General features: G+C 47.9%; 1 protein-coding gene across 13 annotated transcripts in view; it reads left to right on the top strand.

Annotated features, from left to right (window-relative positions):
• Positions 1-12,622, top strand: part of FAM169B (family with sequence similarity 169 member B) — a 98,010-nt gene that overhangs the window by 69,342 nt on the left and 16,046 nt on the right. For all 13 annotated transcript variants that reach the window (XM_029236663.1, XM_029236664.1, XM_029236672.1 and 10 more), the window contains 2 exons: positions 5,275-5,457; positions 9,223-9,354. In XM_029236663.1, coding sequence (XP_029092496.1) covers positions 5,275-5,457; positions 9,223-9,354 — 315 coding nt within the window. The remainder of the gene's footprint in view (positions 1-5,274; positions 5,458-9,222; positions 9,355-12,622) is intronic.

Below are 12,622 nucleotides of genomic sequence, written 5' to 3'. Positions count from 1 at the left end.
ACGCACAGGCTCAGCGGCCATGGCTCACGGGCCTAGCCGCTCTGCGGCATGTGGGATCCTCCCAGACCAGGGCACGAACTTGTGTCCCCTGCACCGGCAGGCGGACTCTCAACCACTGTGCCACCAGGGAAGCCCAGATTTTACTTTTTAAAGCAGTTTTAGGTTTATAGAAAAATTGAGCAGAAAGTGCAGAGAGTTCTTATCCCCCTCCACACACACAGAGTTTCCTCTATTATTAACATATGGCATTAGCGTGGTACATTTATTATAATTCATAAACCAATATTGATGCATGTATTAGTTGACTAGGGCTCCCGTAACAGAGCACCACACATTGGGTGGCTTAAACAACAGAAATTAATTTTCCCATGGTTCTGGAGGCTGGAAATCCAAGTTCAAGGTGTAGGCAAGTTTGGTTTCTTCTGATACCTATGTCTTGGCTTGCGATGGCCATCTTCTCGGTGTGTCCTCTCACGGTTTTCCTGTGTGTGTGTGCATTCTTGGTGTCCCTCAGTGTGTCCAAATTTCCTCTTCTTATAAGGACACCAACTGGATTGGATTAGAGTCCATCTAAAGACCTCATTTTGAGTTCATCACCTCTTAAAGGCCCTGTCTCCAAATACAGACACATTCTGATGTACCGAGGGTTTGGGGAGACACAATTCAGTCCATATGAATACATTATTATTAACTAAAGTCCATAGTTTACATTAGGATTCATTCTTTGTGTTGTATGTTTTGTGGGTTTCAACAAGTGTATAAAGACATGTTCTATCATTGTACCATCATACAGAGTAGCTTCACTGCCCTAAAAATCCTGTGTTCCACCTATTCATCCCTTGCTCTCCCCTACCCCTTGGCAACCACTAATATTTTTACTGCCTTCGTAGTTTTGCCTTTTCCAGAAGATATAATTGTAATTGTATGCTCTGTAGCCTTTGTGGATTGGCTTCTTTTACTTAGTAATGTGCTGTAAGGTTTCTCTATATCTTTTTATGGCACGATAGCTCATTTCCTTTTAACACTGACTAGTAGTCCATTATCTGGATGTACCATAATTTATTTATCCACTCTCCTATTGAAGCATATATTGGTTGCTTCCAAGTTTTGGTAATTATGAATATAGGCATTACAAACATTTGTGTGCCAGTTTTTGAGTAGACATAAATTTTCAACTCCTTCAGGTAAATATAAATGAGCACAATTGCTGGATCCTATGGTAAGAGTAGGTTTAGTTTTGTAAGAAACCACCAAGCTGGGACTCCCCTGGTGGCGCAGTGGTTAAGAATCCACCTGCCAATTCAGGGGACACGAGTTCGATCCCTGGTTAGGGAAGATCCCACATGCTGTGGAGCAGCTAAGCCCATGCACCACAACTACTGAGCCTGCTCTCTAGAGCCCGTGAGCCACAACTTCTTAGCCTGTGTGCCACAACTGCTGAAGCCCGTTTGCCTAGAGCCCATGCTCCACAACAAGAGAAGCCACTGCAATGAGAAGCCCCGTGCACCACAACAAAGAGTAGCCCCCGCTCGCCACAACTAGAGAAAGCTTGCATGTAGCAATGAAGACTCAATGCAGCCAAAAATTAAAAAAAAAAAAAAAAAAGAAAGAAAAGAAACCACCAAGCTGTCATCCAGAGTGGCTGTACCGTTTTGCATTCCCACCAACAATGAAAGAGAGTTCCTTTTGCTCCACATCTTCAACAGCACTTTGGTGTTTTCAGTGTTCTGGATTTTGGCCATTCTAATAGGTGTATGGTAGTATCTCACTTTTTAAAAATTTTTATTTCCCTGATGATATATGATGTGGCACATCTTCTCATGTTACTTGCCATCTGTACAGCTTCTTTGGTGAGGTGTCTATTAAGGTCTTTGGCCCACTTTTTAATCAAGTTGTTTTTTTTTTTATTGTTGAGTTTTATGAGCTCTTTGTATGTTTTGGATAATAGTTCTTTATCAGATATGTCTTTTGAATATATTTTTTCCCCAGTTTGTGGCTTCTCGTTCTCTTGACAGTGTCCTTCACAGAGCAGAAAAATTTGATTTTAATGAAATTCAACTCTCAATTTTTTCTTTCATGGATCATGCCTTTGATGCTGTATGTACAAGTTTATTGCCAAACCCAAGGTCATCTAGATTTTCTCCTATATTATCTTCTAGTTCTGTAGTTTTGCATTGTACGTTTGTGTCTGTGATCCATTTTGAGCTACATTTTGTGAAGGGTTTAAGGTCTGTGTCTAGATTCATGGTTTTGCATGTGGATGTCCAACTGTCCCAGCATCACTTGTTGAAAAGACTGTCCTTCCTCTATTCACTTTGCTTTGCTCCTTTGTCAGAGATCAGTTGGCTGTGTTTGTGTGGGTCTCATTCTGGGCTCTTTTCTGTTGCAGCTTCATTCATTAATTTGTTCATTTTTAATTAATTAATTAATTTTTGGCTTATGGATGTCCAATCATTCCACCACAGTTTGTTGAAAAGTCTGTCTTTTCCCCCACTGAGTTACCATGGCATTTTGTAGAAATTCGGAGTGTAAGAGTTTACTTCTGGACTCTCACTTCTGCTCCATTGATCTATATGCCCACTGTTGCACCATTATCACACTGTCTGATTACCTTGATTTTATAAGAAGCTTTGAAATTGGTTAATATAAAACCTCCAACTTTGTTCTTCTTCTTCTTTTCTGTTTTGTTTATCCTAGAGACTTTGCATTTCACATGAATTTTACTCTCAGCTTGTCAATTTCCACAAAAGAGCCTGCTGGGATTTTGATAGGACTGTTGTTAAACTTACAGGTCAGTTTGGGAAGAATTGGCAACTTAACAGTATTGAGTCATCCAATCCAGCAGTCCCCAACCTTTTTGGCACCAGGGACTGGTTTCGTGGAAGACAGTTTTTCCGTGGTGGGGTATGGTTTTGGGATGATTCAAGCGCATTACATTTGTTGTGCACTTTATTTCTATTAATATTACATTTTAATATATAATGAAATAATTATACAACTCACCATAATGCAGAATCAGTGGGAGCCCTGAGCTTGTTTTCCTGCAACTAGATGGTCCCATCTGGGGGTGATGGGAGACAGTGACACCTGAAGTGTGTTGCTTATGTCCAGTCTATTATGTAAGATGCAGCTTAATTGTCACTTGCCACTCACTGATAGGGTTTTGATATGATTCTGCGAGCAATTGATTTATTATGATCTCTGTGCAGTCAAACCTCTCTGCTAATGATAATCTGTATTTGCAGCCGCTCCCCAGTGCTAGCATCACTGCCTCAGCTCCACCTCAGATCATCAGGCATTAGATTCTCATAAGGAGTGCACAACCTAGACCCCTCGCATGCACAGTTCACAGGAGGGTCGTGCTCCTATGAGAATCTAATTGCCGCCACTGATCTGACAGGAGGTGGAACTCCGGCGGTAATACGAGTGATGGGGAGCGGCTGTAAATACAGATGAAGCTTCGCTCGCTCGCCCGCTGCTCACCTCCTGCTGTGTGGCCTGGTTCCTAACAGGCCATGGACCGGTACTGGTCTGTGGCTTGGAGGTTGGGGACCCTGATCCAACCCATGAACATGGAATTTCTCTTCATTTATTTAGATCTTCTTTAATTTCCCTCAACTATGTTTTGTGCTTTTCAGTATTTAAGGCTTATGCTTCTTTTGTTAAATATATTCCTGAGTATTTACTTTTTAATGCTGTTGTGAGTGGAATTGTGTCTTTATTTAATTTTAAACATTCTTAGCTTTGAAGGACTTCACTGTTTAGGGACCATTGTTCTTGTTGTCTATAAAATTGGAAGTTATATAATTGCAACCCAGTTGGTGCTGTTATTTCAGGCACATTTAGGGTAAATTCCAAATTCTTTACAATTACCATCTCAAGTAATTGGGGTTGCTCATTGGTCACAGATTATTTATTTATTCATTCATATTGGGCACAAAACCAACTATTTATTTAGCTCACCATTCTTTTGTTTGGCGATTTTGCTGAGGCTCAGCTGGGTGGTTTTCTGCCCTAGGCTGGGCTGGCCTATGTGTCTGTGGTCACCTGCCCACCTGTTTCTTAAGACCAGCTAGATGTTGGCTGGGACCATGAGGGTGCCTGGGCCATGTTTCTCTCCTGGTGGCAGGCTAGCCTGGGTTTGTTCTTGTGGTGAGTGATAGGGATCTGTGAAAGAATGGAGGGGCCCTGGACCCCGAGAGGCCTAGGCTCGGAACTGGTGTGCTCTTGCCAGCTTCATTCTGTTGCTCAAAGTGAGTCACCAGGCCAGCAAGATTGAAGGGGAGAGGAAGTAGACCCCATATCTTGATGGGAGGACCTTCAAAATCACATGCAAAGGTGTGTGGATATAGGAAAGGGAATAATTGTGGCCATTTTTCAAACAGTTCACTACAGTAGCATGTAGCTCTGCAATTCAGCCTGGCTAATTAGACTCAGAATCATTTTTTTGTTTGTTTGGGAAATTACTCACCTTTGAATCTTTGCAGACACAAATACCACCTCTTCCAATAGGAGCTGACTATGTGACATATTTCTTTTCCTGGATTCCAGTGCATCTAGAGCACAGGCAACTGTGCAGCTGGGAAGTGAGGAAGGTGATATAGTTGGGTGTGTGTGGCATTTCTAGCTAGGGTGACAACAGAGGTGACTGACTGCAAGGGTAGGTTCCTGTTGCAGAAACAGCAACTTTGCTGCTGTTAGTGCTGGTTGCAGTAAAGTTAAATTCAGGGTAGAAAAGTGGGAGAGGTGCCAGCTGTAGCCTCTCTATAGCAGGGTCATTGATGTTCTATGGGAAACAGGACTTAGTCTGTTTGGGTCAGGTGTACTTTGCCATAATTGGCCATGGTGAACTCTGAACAAGTCCATGCCATAGAGATGCGTTGGCTGGGTCTCCCAGCCCACATCACGAAGAACTTTGACATTGCCCAGATGCTCCTCCTTGGCTTTGGGGACCTCTGAACTGTGCACGGTGAGGGAGGGATGTGAGGAGTCTGGGTGCACGATGGCCTTGCTCGCTCAGTCACCTGGGTTTGCATTTCATTTCAGGGCAATAGCCTAGTGGCCTTGCTCACAGTAATTGACAATGTGTGGGCTGCCCAGGAAGCTGGAGAGCTGGTGGTTTAGGGTGATCTGCTGTTTGGTCTTCAGTGGTTTAGTTTGTGAGGCTGCACTGCTTCCAAATGGTACCAGTGACCTGGCAAGTGGGAGTCCTGCCGGGTCCTGGCAGGCTAGTCCAGCCCAGGGGACAGCACGTGTCTCTTGCTTTCCCCTCAGGCAGCCTGTGTGGTGATGGCACGGGTGTGTGCTACCTGCTGCCTGTCTTAGACACCGTGTTTGTCCGGAGGAGCCATCGCCGCCAGGGCCTGGGCCTGGCCATGCTGAGGGACTTCTGCCAGACGTTCCGAGAGGACGAGGCCCTGGGCATCAGCTGGCCCATCTCCCCTGCCATGTACCAAGGTAATCACTGCATCGGGAGGAGCGCTTGGGTAACGGGGATGGGTAACTCATGTGGGTTCCAGATGATTCTGGGGCGGGAGGTCCCTCAGAGCCGCTGGCACCATGACACACCTGTGAGTTGTCTCTCCTCTGAGAAATCTCCTGTTGCTTCAGCACTGAGACTTTAAGCCTGATCACAAGGGGCAAACCTTTCCCAGTCCCTGAGAAGAATTGGATTTAGAAATAATAAGAACCAAATCAACACAGCGTCAGAGAGAAGCAGAATCCAGGGAACCCACTGTGCTGCTGGTTGTTGCTGGGCCTCAAAGGGCCTTTGCTCTTGCACAAGAAGATGCTAGTCATCACTTTGCCTTTCCAACTCGGAGCCCCAGGGGGACCAGGAGCTGAGGGAAGGCAAGCTCCAAATGCACTGAGCCCTGGGCACCTGTGTAGCTCTTACTACAGAAGATGGCTCCCCACATCCACTCTTGTCCTACTGAGTCCATGTATTAGTCAGGCTTCTCCAGAGAAACAGAACCGGTAGGAGATATATATACATATATATATATATATATATATATATATATAGAGAGAGAGAGAGAGAGAGAGAGAGAGAGAGAGAGAGAGAGAGAGAGAAAGAGAGAGAGAGAAGAGATTTATTATAAGAAATTGGCTCAGACAACGTGGAGATTGAGATATCCTAAGATTACAGTCAGCAAGCTGGAAGCTCAGGAGGACTGATGGTGTGGTTCCAGTCCAAATGCTAACAGGCTTGAGACCCAAGAAAAGCCAGTGTTTCAGTTCAAGTCCAAAGATAGGAAAAGACCAATGTCCCAGCTCAGTCAGTCAGGCAGGAGGAGTTCCTCTCACTTGTGGGAGGGTCAGACTTTTTGTTTTGTAGTCAGGCCCTCAACTGATTGGCTGAGGTCCACCTACAATGGGGAGGGCAATCTGCTTTACTCCGTCTAAGGATTCAAATGTGAATCCCGGGACTTCCCTGGTGGCGCAGTGGTTAAGAATCTGCCTGCCAATGCAGGGGACATGGGTTCAACCCCTGGTCTGGGAAGATTCCACATGCTGCAGAGCAGTTAAGCCCATGTGGCACAACTACTGAGCCTATGCTCTAGAGCCCATGAGCCACAACTACTAAGCCCACGTGCCACAACTACTGAGCCCATGTGCCACAACTGCTGAAGCCTGCACGCCTAGAGCCCATGCTCTGCAAAAAAGAGAAGCCACCACAATGAGAAGCCCGCACACCGCAATGAAGAGTAGCCCCTGCTCGCCACAACTAGAGAAAGCCCTCACACAGCAACGAAGACCCAACGCAGCCATAAATAAATAAATAAATAATTAAAAATGTGAATCTCATCCAAAAACACACTCACAGACACACCCAGAATAATGTATGACGAAATGTCTGGATACCCCTGGCCCACTCAAGTTGACATATAACATGAACTACCACAATCCTTCTCCAGGTTCTGGAAAAGAAATCTTAATATGTATTTGCCAGAGGAAATTCAGAAAGCCCTTATGCTAAATGTTTCACTCCAAATCAGCAAGGGTGGGAGATACTGGGGAGCATCTCCCAGGATCCACGGTCCCCCATGAAGCACATCCACCCCACACTGGGCCCTGCCTCACTCCTTGTCATACAGATACTTTTGGACCCTTGCTATTGAGTTTCCAGTGTCCTTATGGTGTGAGAACAACAGATAGGAGAGAAAAGCTGCGAAAGGCAAGGAAACTTCTGTTGCTCGGAAGTCATAAGAAAACCAGGCGAAAACATATTTTCCTCAAGTAGGTTTGGTCATTTCTTTGTATTTTCAAACTCTCCATCTCTCACGAAACTCTGAAGATCCTGAATTTGTGCAAAGAATACTGGAGGCTTACGGCACTGGTTTGTTCAATTGGAGGTCTTGGAAAGTTCTGGAACTCCGGCACTGGTTCTCTGTCCATGCCCACCTGCTGTCTCTCCCTCCCCTCATTCTCATTTCAGCTCTGAGACTTTGTTTGACTGTGTTGGCCCCCAGGGCAGCCACCTAGGTCTCCCCTGGGGAGGAGCAGGCTCCAAAGGGCGGGGACCACCGCCAGGCCAGCACTGCAGAGACCCTCGCAGGGGCCTGTATCTCCACCTGGTAGAGAAAGAAGATCTGAGGGTACTGATTCTGAATCACACTTGGGGTCTCAGTGGCCCAGCCAAGGGTGCTGGGGCCTTGAGCTTCTACGTCACCCTGATTGTGCCTGGGCTCATGTGTGAGCAGGCAGAGTGTGGACAAAGCAGGACAAAGCAGCAGCTGGAGGCTCAAGGCCGGGCCGGGTGTGGCTGCTCCAGGCTTCACTGACCGCCTTGTATCCAGTTCAGTCCTGCCCTTGGAATGGCCCGGAGGGCCTCCTGCCCAGGGCCCCATGCTTTAGCACCCTGTTGAAGCTGCACCTCTCTCCACGGGATGAGGAATCTGCAGGTCCAAGAGGATATTCTCGCCTGGGTGCAGGCCACTCCTAAACCAGGTCAGGCTACCAGAACCCCAGGGTTCCTGTCAGGGGCTGCCAAGGGCCCAAGTGGACTCTATCCTGGATCTGTGCCCCCAAAAGCAGAGGATGCCACCAATTTGCACATCCTTAGGCCCTGGGACAGCTGCTGGTGGGGTGTAGGTGGAGCATGGGCGTGGTGTCCATATTTGCATGCACAGGCCCCTTGCCATGGGCTGGGAGCTGGGATGGGAGGAGGGGGTGGGCTGCCAGCTGGGGGCCAGCTCTCTTGGCATTGCCACATTCAGGTGCAAAACTCCAAGGAGTCTAAGAATTCTAAATTTGAAACTGGCTTTTCCTGCTGTTAAGAAGTTATATTTGTCAAGACAGGAGAGCAGAACATTCTATCTAGCACTCGGCTAGCTTGGCTTACACCTTTTGAGTACTTAGCATCATGCTCTGTGGGTTTCCATCTGTGCTCTTGCCCTGGGCCTGATGGAGCCCCCAGCACCTGCAATACCAGGAGCAGCTTCCCATTCGGCTGGATTCGGGGCCCTGCCACGTGGAAATGCTCACCCTGTGAACATAAAAGTCTACAACCTTGAGGGGGTTCTGGAGTCAAGGTGTCTCTGGATAAGCTGGAAGGCTCCCTGGGAGAAGAGGGCTGTGGAGGCTCAGAAAGAGGAAGGACAGTGCCTGTGGAGAGGACCGAGTGGGGTGCCATTATGGGCTGAATTGGGTCCTCCTCAAATTCTAACCCCCAAGGGGACTGTATGTGGAGATGGGGTCTATAAGGAGGTAACTGAGTGTGAGGTTAGATGAGGTCATAAGGGTGGGCCCTGATCCAATAGGACTGGTAAGAGGAGGTCCCAGTAAGAAGAGGAGACTAGGACACAGATGGGTACAGAAGGAAGACAGTGTGAAGACACAGTAAGAAGGTGCCATCTCCAAGCCAAGGAGAGAGGTCTCCGGAGAAGGCAAGCCTGCCAACACCTTGATCTCAGACTTCCAGCCTCCAGAGCTGCGAGACAATAAATGTCTGTTGTTTAAGGCCCTGGGTGTGTGGTGTTTTGTTGTGGCCGCCTGAGCAGGCTTAATGGGATGGATGAAAGTGGGAGGCAGGTGTGGAGGATGGCAGGCGGGGTGGTGGGGGTTGGCGTGGGGCAGCGGCAGAGCAGAGAGCTGGGGGTGGGCCGGGCCAGGCTGCAGGAAGGACGGAAGTGGCTGTGCCTGGGGACGCAGACGAGGGACGGCGTGTGTGCACCAGGGCTGCGTGGGCCTCCCTGACTCCTGTGTGCAACTTCCCCTCAGTCTGTAGGAAGTTCCTGGCGGAGCATCCAGAGGAGCGGGGGCGCCTGTGGGAGGCAGAGCCCCCAGGAGCCTGGGGCCAGCGAGTCAACATCTGGCTGAAGGTTCAGCTTCAACAGGCAAGGCGTCCAGATTGTGAGTCGGGGTGAAAGCATGCCCTTTGGTCTGGTTTTTTCCAGTGTCGGTAACGGAAGCACAGATTCACTGGTGCGGATCGAGTCAGGCTGTGTAGACGTTCTGTTTGTTGCTGTTGCAGGAATAGAGGAGGGAGTGAAACCCGGGCGGTGGCATGCTGGCTTTCCTCCACCTCCCATCCTGAACGAACCACACCTTCCAGACCCTCTTGCTCAAATAGATCGCCCCCACTTTAGCCAAATCAGAGACTCCCTGGGACTAAGGGTTCCCCGTTTCCAGTCGGAAAGGGTCATTGAAACATGCAAGAGGATTAATTGCCTCTGTCTAGCAGAAGGTCCCTGGAAAGCATTGTTTCCCGTAGGCAATGTGTGCATCTGGTAAAAATTCTAAGACACACGAGGGTTTGCTGGAAGAGCGAACTCTGTCCCTTCTCCTCCGGGGAGGGTTCACGTGGGTGTGAGGCAGCCCTGTTACAGACACACAGGCCGTCTTCAGCGAGTTTGTGGCGGGGTTTTTTTTTTTTTCGGTAGGCGGGCCTCTCACTGTTGTGGCCTCTCCCGTTGCGGAGCACAGGCTCCGGACGCGCAGGCTCGGCGGCCATGGCTCACGGACCCAGCCGCTCCGCGGCATGTGGGATCTTCCCAGACCGGGGCACGAACCCATGTCCCCTGCATCGGCAGGCGGACTCTCAACCACTGCGCCACCAGGGAAGCCCTGTGGCGGGTTTTTGATGGATGGTGTCTGTTTCCAGGTGGTGGGTCTGAGGGCCGGAGGGGCAAACAGGGTGGCAGACACACATTGTCTTTAGGTCTCCAGGCTGCTTTCTGTCGGCGTTCCCTCCACCTCTCCCAGGTAGGGGAGGACGGCCTCAGCTGCAGCTCGAGGTGCAGCTGGGGGCAGGGCTGCAGGGGAGATGGGGGCGAGGGAGCGTCTCTTTAAATTCACCGGCCACGATGAAAGCATGGCTGAGTTCCCTTCAGGGTCGAGTGCCACTTCCGAGGCTGCAGGTAGCTCATTAGGGGATGGATAGGCAGGCTGAGGTGCCAGGCTTTCTCTTCCCATGGTGACTGATTCCCCTGAGGTGGCGACAGGGGAGAGTGCCTGGGAGTTTATTGATGATGATGGTGATAGGTTTTGCTCCTCTGGTGCCTTTCCACTAGGAGGCTTAATGGGTCTTTACAGATATTAATGGGGTGACCGGGCACCTGGGAAGGAGGCTGTGGCAGGGCTGTGACTGTGATCCTAATGAGGCAGTTAAGTGACTTGCCCTGTGGCGTAGAAAGTCGGAAATGATGGGAAGCCAGCCAGGGTCCCAGGCCCTTGGCCGACCAGCCGTGTGGGTTTCTCACTGGGCTTCACAAAGGAGCCTGCAGCCCCCATGCCTCCTGGCTTGTGGCTTGGATGTTGCACTTCCTTGGCTGGAAATGGAAAAAAAAAATGGTTTGCCCATCAGAATGTGGAAATCATGTGGAAATTGCATGGGCTGGAGGGGGTTTGCAGGGGAGGACGTTTTTGCATAATTGGGGAGATGGCTTCCTCTGAGGAGAATTCCACTGGGGGTTATTTCAAGAGCTGAGAGAGTTGGTGTGGTCTGGTCAGAGGAAATGAGCTAGAATTCAGATGCCAGCCCTGTCACTTTAACTCACTCTGAGATGCACCAACTCTCTCCTTAAAACGGCAAATGAGGGGACTTTCACAGAGAAGGTTCCAGAAGCATGCTTGAGTCCCTTGAAGGAAGAAGGGTCATCATTATAATTAGGGATATAATTAGATTACCGAAACTATAATTTTTTGAAAAATTCTAAGTTGTGGTCTTTTCACTCCCTGTGTAAATCATGGCTAGTTCCCAGTTTCACCCACACCTCCTGTATCCCCCCAGGGCCAGCAGTCAGGATTTTAATTCACTCGTGAAGGTTTTCCGCCAACCAGCTTCATTTTGTAACAATTTTGTCAGTCGTCGCTGACACTCAGGTTTTTTCCAGGCCGGCCGGCTAGTGGGGGCCACAGATGCGATCACAGATTAGCCCAGATGCTCAGCAGTTTCTCTGTTTTCCTCTGTTTCTCTCCTCACGGAAATCAGCAAATGTTAGCCCACTGGGTTTTCCCACCCATCACCAAACAATGCAGATTCTGGAACCTTCTCTTCCTTGGAAATGTCACGAGGCCACTTATTTTAATTTTAGTTTTAATCAATTATTCTTAGAGTTGCTTTCTTGAATTGTTGTGTTTTTCAAATTCTATCTTTTGTCCCTTTATTTCTGACTATTATTTAGGAGGTTTCCTACAATTTCATGGGCCACAGAAATAGAACTATAAGCCAGAAGCCCGGTGGGGCCCGTTGCTTTTCACATTCTAACTAAGGTGTGGACATATTACAACATTCCACAACATTTCAGCGGGAAATTAACTTCTCCTTTCAAATGTTTTAAAATCTGTTTTTGAAGCAGTGTCATTTGTGGACTGGGGATTTTAGAGTTTGCACGGTCCTGAGTGTTGATAACATCTGTGGCTTATAAAGGCCCTGAAAATATTTACAGGGTTATTCAGACCTTTTGAGAGAAGGAGTTTGTGGGAAACTTTTTTCTTCCTATACTCAGTTACATATGAAGCCTTTGAAACTTGACCAATAGGATCAGAATTCTGTCCAATGTGACTTCCTCATTAGCTTGCACATGCCTAAGTTTCTTTACTAGGGGTGGGGTGGATGAAATTGAATACGTTAACAGTTGATTTTTTTGTTGTTATTGTTAACGGAAAAAGTTGCTGGAGGCAGGAAGTAATTGCCCACAGATTAAAAAAGATTTTTTTTCATTTTTAGGTTATATTTTTGCTTTCTTTCCAGGTGAATTTTTAATAGATTCAACTGTCATCCATAGGGAAAATACTTTTCTTCTGTTTGTATTTAATTTTTAAAGCTGGAGGGAATGTACATAAAGAGATGTGAAATATTTGAGCTGAGGAAGTGGGGTCATTTTTCTAAAAGCCTGATGCTTAGCAGACTGCAGCTCTAACTTGTTTCAGCTTGTTCTGGAGAGTCAGGCATTACACAGAGCAGTAGCAAGAGCAAGCATATGGGGGTGAGCCAGGCTGGGAAGGGCAGAGAACAGAACCATCACGCTGGATGGGCTTTTTGGTCTAATGCTGCTCTTTGAAAGGTTGTGTGGCTCCCTCTAGTGGCCACTGTTATCTGCTGCAGCATCGGATGGTAAATCATAGGCATCTGCCTTTGACCTACCTGTGTGGCTGCTTCTCAGATTCTCATCCTTGT

The sequence above is a fragment of the Monodon monoceros genome, unplaced genomic scaffold (assembly GCF_005190385.1).
Source record: "Monodon monoceros isolate NGI ecotype Baffin Bay Population unplaced genomic scaffold, NGI_Narwhal_1 Super_Scaffold_21, whole genome shotgun sequence".
NCBI lineage: Eukaryota > Metazoa > Chordata > Mammalia > Artiodactyla > Monodontidae > Monodon > Monodon monoceros.
This window is presented reverse-complemented; position numbering and strand designations above follow the sequence as displayed.